This window comes from Nematolebias whitei, chromosome 11 (genome assembly GCF_014905685.2).
Source record: "Nematolebias whitei isolate Nwh7 chromosome 11, NemWhi1, whole genome shotgun sequence".
NCBI lineage: Eukaryota > Metazoa > Chordata > Actinopteri > Cyprinodontiformes > Rivulidae > Nematolebias > Nematolebias whitei.
The window spans coordinates 41,707,170-41,713,238 of NC_056508.1; the positions used below are offsets into that span (position 1 = coordinate 41,707,170).

The window sequence follows — 6,069 nt, forward strand, 5'->3', positions numbered from 1 at the left end:
ATATATATATATATATATATTATTTGATGTATTTATTGCAGAAAGCTAGACAAATGTATAGTTTATCCAAAGACAATTAGCTGCAAGCAGGGACTTTGTCTGAAAGAAATAAAATGCAACATCTCTAAACCTCAGCAGAGCAACTTTTGTGTCTTCTAGTCTTAAACTTGCCAAGAAAGCAAATGTGTTTGCATCCTGCAAATGTCAAAGGATTTCCAAAATCTTTTAAATGAGTAAAATTTGAGTCTGCAATGAATTTTAATAAATATTCTCCTTAAAATGTTTCATTATTATTATCAGCTATATTCTACAACCTAAGATGCTTCTGTTTACTGAATGATGTTCTTAATGAATGACTAATACATTCCCATTTAACTTTTAATTTATTCATTGTATTTTGTGCCCCAAAACATTTTCTAACAAAGTGTGGTACTATCTGCTCATCCTATAAAGTACAACACATTTTGCATATCAATTTGCTGATAGTCATCTTGTCATATTTGTCTCTCTAAACTGAACGCCCCAAACTTTACAGAGTAACGTGCACTAGACTAATGTTTGCTGAACAACCTGAGCAGAGAGAAAAACTGCTTGAAGGTGTGAACTGACTGACTTTCACTGAGCAGAGGAAATCTTATGATGCGTTCACCAAAGAGAGGCAGAAACGCACATAAACAAGTAGTTTGTTGCCAATCCTGAAAATTCATCATCCAAAATAGTTTAGTCTGTATAGAAAAATCTACACTTTGAGTCATATATGTTACATTCATCTGTAAAATTTAAATTTGTAAATAAAAAAAGTGGAAACATATCTTTTTGTGATACAAATGCACAGCTGCATTGAATCAGTTTGTTCATTTGATCATGTTAGAATTTGGTACCTTTTGCTTTTATTTATAGGTCATAATTTGTTTTGCAATTGTCAAACAATATCACAAAATCTTGAAACATTTATCTGCAGCGTTCAAGGATTTTTAAAAATCAAAGCTATGAATCTGTTTTGCAATTATATAAAGCTTCACCAAGAAAGTGTACTCAATGGTGTGCCAGCTATTTTATGTTTTACATTTGGTTTCTCAAGTTAACAAATAAACTTTTGTTGTTCCTATAGTTGCTGAGCCCTTCCAGACTCCTTCAAATATCTAACAGTGACACCAGCAGCAATCCTGCAAACTCTCTTCATGTACTTGCTTCTTCATCTGCCTCTGCGCCACCCTCGTCATCGACCTCCACAATTCACCAGCTCAACAGCAACATCTGGCAGATGTGCATCCAGCTGGAGGGAATCGCTTGCTTCGCTCAGGCGTTAGGACGGGACTTCCGTCCACTGCTGATGACCTCACTGTACCCAGTGTTGGAGAAAGCTGGAGATGAGACGCTGCTGGTCAGCCAGGCAGCACTGAGCTCCATGATGGACATCAGTAAGGCCTGTGGCTACGCCTCCCTGAAGGAGCTGATCAATGACAACTCAGACTACCTGCTCAATGACGTTTCACTCAACCTGCAGAGGCTCAGTCAACATCCTCAGGTACACACACACATGCAGAAATCACTTGAATGACCTCTGAATGAAGTCTGACATTTACAGAAGATAAAAATTTGTTGTTAAAGCTAAGGGAAGCGTAAAGCTAGGCAAAAGAAGCAAAACGCTAGCTGAAAGCTAAAGAAGCAAATGCTACCTAAAGACAGCAAAATTCTAGTTGTAAGCTAAAAGTAGAAAAAGGGCTAGCTTAAAGCTAAAAATAGCAATTCACTAGCCGAAAGCAGCAGAAGATTAGCTAAAAGTTAAAAGTAACAACAAGCTAGCTAAAAGTAGCCAAAGTTTAGTTAAAAGTGTTTTACAACGTGGTTAGACTAAGGAACCCATTCTGGATTTCAGGAGATCCAGGTGCACAGAGCTCTCTGCCCTTTGGATTAACAGAGAGGAGGTAGAGAGAGTAGCTTTAAGTTCCTCAGTGTGAACATCTCGGCTGGGCTGTCAACATCTATCAGGTGGGGAAGGTCCAGCAGAGAGATGTTCTACTTCCTTAAAGCAGACTCGCCTCCCTCACCTCCTGCTGGTGAACACTTACAGGGTCACAATCGAGTCCAACCTGCTGCACTGAGGAGGACAGGAGGGACCTGCAGCAGGTGGTGAGGGTGGCTGGTAAAATCATTTCCCTTACTCAGTGACATTTACACTGACGACTGCGGAGGAAGGCCACTAATATTGCAAAGGACCCGACTCACCCAGGACACACCCTTTTCTCCCTCCTCCCCTCGCAAGAGATACCAGACAATAAAATCCAGCACAAACAGACTGAAGCTCAGCTTCTGTCCTTAGACTGTGAAAGCTGACACCCCAGATCTACCCAGAACTCAGCCTGAACTGAAATTATGGAGCATAAATTTGCACAAACTGTTTGCTATTTATATGTACATTCTATCTTAGATATGTACTTCTATCTTAATGCTGTGTATTAATACTGTGAATTACTGCTGTGTCTTGCTTGTTGTGACTTGGCTTGAATTGCTGACGTGGAGGACACCAAACTGCATTTCACAGTTTTTAGTTTGTTTTTAACGATGCATTTTGCAGTGACAATGAATAAATATCTATTCTGTTATAAGCTGTCATTAAATGGGGTAGCTAAAGGCTAAAAGTATCAAAAGGCTAGTCAGAAGCCAAAGTAGTAAAGGGTTGGAAAGTAGCAAAAGTCTAATTAAATGTTAAAAGTATGAAAAGGTTTGCTAGAAGTAACAAAATGCTATTTAGAAGTTAATAAATGCAAAAGGCAAACTTAAAGATTAATGTAGTAAAACGCTAGCTAGTAGCATAATGATAGCTAAAATCTGAAAGTAGCTCAGTGCTAGCTAAATATAGCAATAACTTAAAGCTAAAGGCCATCTAAAAATGTCAGAATGGTAGCCAATGGCATAGGAAGACAGAAATATTGCATGTACCGTATTTGAAAACAGATTTCAAGGAGAACTGATTTTTAGAAGGAGCTGAAGAGATCCCAGTGCACATCTATGGGGAATTTTATTTTGGATAAAGTTAATTGTTCAAAAAGTATAAAAGTTACAAATATTCAAAATCGTATCACATTATTATTGATCAACTAAACATTTTGATATACAAAAAGTGCTTAAAATCGCACTAAGTATGCAAAAGTAGTTTTTTGGGAGGAAAAAACAAAAAAGAAACTATAAATTGGAAATATCCTGATGCATGCTCAATTTTGTTCAGGTTTATCAGCATTCAGTTATTGCACAAATTAGGGCTTTAGTGCATGTGTATTTGCTGGCCAGTCTTTCATCTTTTCCCGCCTGTGTGTCCAGGCTCCGCGGGTGTTGACAGTGATGTTGGCACACTCTGACAGCAGCCTCCTGCCTCTGATCCGGGACGTGGTTCAGGATGTGCTGATGGCTCTGGATCTCAGCTACAACCACTCAGCAGCTCTTTTCTGTTCTGTCCTGCACGCGCTCATGAAGGCTCTGGGTGAGATTTACAAATAAACGTCACACGTGCCTGGAGCAAATGACTCATTTTATACAGGCCCTTCTCTCAGACGATTAAATAATCTACTGTTGTGTTGATAATAGTCCAGATCAATTTCAATCTACAAGACAAGTCAGAGAAACTTTGTAACATTACTAATCATCCAACACCACTGAATTCTCCTGGGCTGGAGAAGTACAAGTTAAGAAAGTGTCAGAAAATGTTTCGTTTTTGTCGCGTTGTTTTTAAAAAAACCTTTTTTCTTTTTGAGCCGGTGTTCAACATGAATGTTTTTTTCTCTCTTCAGCAAGATGGTTTTCCTCGTCATGCTGCAGGACCAGTAACTCTGCCAGTTCCAAGACCTCCACTGAACAGGAAGATTTTGACATTCGCCAGTTTCTGCTGGATTACAGGAAGCAGAAGGAGTTGGCAGAGGGCATTGGGATAGAAGTGGATGACACCGAGGACCTTGGTAAAACAAAACTGCATGTCGTGTTTTATGGTGTAGAATATATTTGTAAATTAATATCCTGAGAATATAAGTTGTTGACACAACTGGGGCAACAAATACGTCATTTTGAGTTGATTCTGTGGGTTTCAACACCAAACTGTCCATTTAATTATATTTTTTATTTACTGTTGAATCAGAGGTTCCTCCTCCTGCAGAGTGTGATGAAGATCTTGATGGTCCTGATGTAAAACCAGAACTTCCCCCACACCTCATCATTACTAAAGACGTTATGGAGCGCTGCATTCACCTGCTGTCAGACCCCAACCTCAGGCTTCGACTGAAGGTAATCCACTGAGATTAAAAAGGGGAGCCAAGGAAGTTTGTTTTTTTTAGAATCATGAAACTTAAAGTTCACCTTTGAATAGTAGTCATTTTTAATTGATCATGTATACCGTAATTTCCAGACTATAGAGCGCACCTGAATTTAAGACGTGCACAGTAAATAAAAAAATACAAATAAAAAATTGTACATGTATAAATCGTGGGTGTTCACGTTGTGAGATATTTACACAGAAAGATTTTTTAAAAATCTTTTAATTAAATATGTACCGCTAACATACACAAATACATACAGTAAATGTTGTTTCTGAACAATGGCTGGTAATAAAAAAATAATAATAATAATAAACTGTAGTTTACCAGGAAAAGTTGCACATCCCTATGTTCATCTTCCTCCTGTGCACCAAAACCACTAAAGTCGTCTTCTTCAGCGTCAGACTTGAACAGCCTCAGAAAATCTTCATCACACACGTCCTCAGTCTCCTTTGTTGTCAAAAAAATAATAATACAGTAACCTACCAGGAAGTCATTGATCACTATCTTCATATTCCTCCTGCTGCAAGCTTGTGCTCCACAGAGCAAAAGTTGCTCTGCACATGCAGGGGAGTTCCCCCTTATTTGATCTGTGCATGGGGGGATTCCCCCCTCCGTTTCATTGGTTCGACTGTGACCTGTTCAGTAATTTCATTGATCAGATTTAATTTTTTTAACCTTTATTTATACAGGTTGTCTCATTGAGTCATGAGGACCCACCCCGCAAGAGGGTTGTGTCACCCAGGTGTGACGAAGCTAAATGTTTTTGGCAGCAGGAAGTTCATTAGCCCATGAGAAAAAAAAAATAAAAATCCATAAATTAACCGTAGCATTGTATAAGCTGCAGGTTTCAAAGCCTTTGAAAAAAGTAGCGGCTTATAGGCCGGAAATTACGGTATTTTTTTTTACTACGCTGTGATGACTTTCTGATAGCAACAAATCTTGCTTCATAATACAATTATGAGGTATTATCTAAATAAAAAAATGTAATGAATCCAGATGTGCCTGTTTTCCTCAGTTGTTTTGTATAAATTAGCAGGTTCCTTCATTAAGGTTTGCTTAGTGAGTTTAGTGCTGTTGTCTAGTTGCTAAGGACAGCACTCAGCAGTCATTTTTAACAAGTTAAAATTTAGCATTTAGCACAATCTTTTTATGACACACATCATTCTAATATGAGTTAATAAGCAAGCAGACCTCCAAACAAGCACCGTATCTTTTGCCATATAAGTCACACTTCGTCTCGCTCCAGAACTCCTGGAGCAAACGTCAAATCAGCTGCATTTTGCCGCATCGCCCAGGTGAAATGCAGCTGATTTGACCATTAAAGTGCATTTATTAAGGAAAAGTTCAACTGAGACACACCTTTACTATAATGTCGAGCAAACAAATAGTTGTTTTTATGTGTTTATCTTGTTAAATTTCAAAGAAATGCACAGCGAGTCGTCCCTCTGCGCGCTCCCTGCAACTGCGAATCAATATTTGAAATGCAGCTGATTTGATCGTCAAAGTGCATTTTTATTAAGGGAAAGTTAAGCTGAGACACACCTTTACTATAATTTCGAGCAAACAAATAATTAAGTTTTAATCTTGTTAAATTCTTGTTAAAGTCCTCCCGTGCACGCTCCCACAGCCGCCATTTGGCAGCCAATTATTATTTTTTTAAATAAATTTTATTAATTTAATTTAAAAACGTGACAATTAAAAAACAACTAAACACACTATATATATATATATATATATATATATATATATATATATATATATA

General features: G+C 37.9%; 1 protein-coding gene across 1 annotated transcript in view; it reads left to right on the forward strand.

Moving 5' to 3' along the window:
• The window catches only part of tti1 (TELO2 interacting protein 1), a 26,740-nt gene that overhangs the window by 5,913 nt on the left and 14,758 nt on the right, over window positions 1-6,069 (forward strand). The window contains exons 7-10 of the mRNA XM_037684376.1: window positions 1,112-1,528; window positions 3,322-3,481; window positions 3,789-3,953; window positions 4,130-4,275. Coding sequence (XP_037540304.1) covers window positions 1,112-1,528; window positions 3,322-3,481; window positions 3,789-3,953; window positions 4,130-4,275 — 888 coding nt within the window. The remainder of the gene's footprint in view (window positions 1-1,111; window positions 1,529-3,321; window positions 3,482-3,788; window positions 3,954-4,129; window positions 4,276-6,069) is intronic.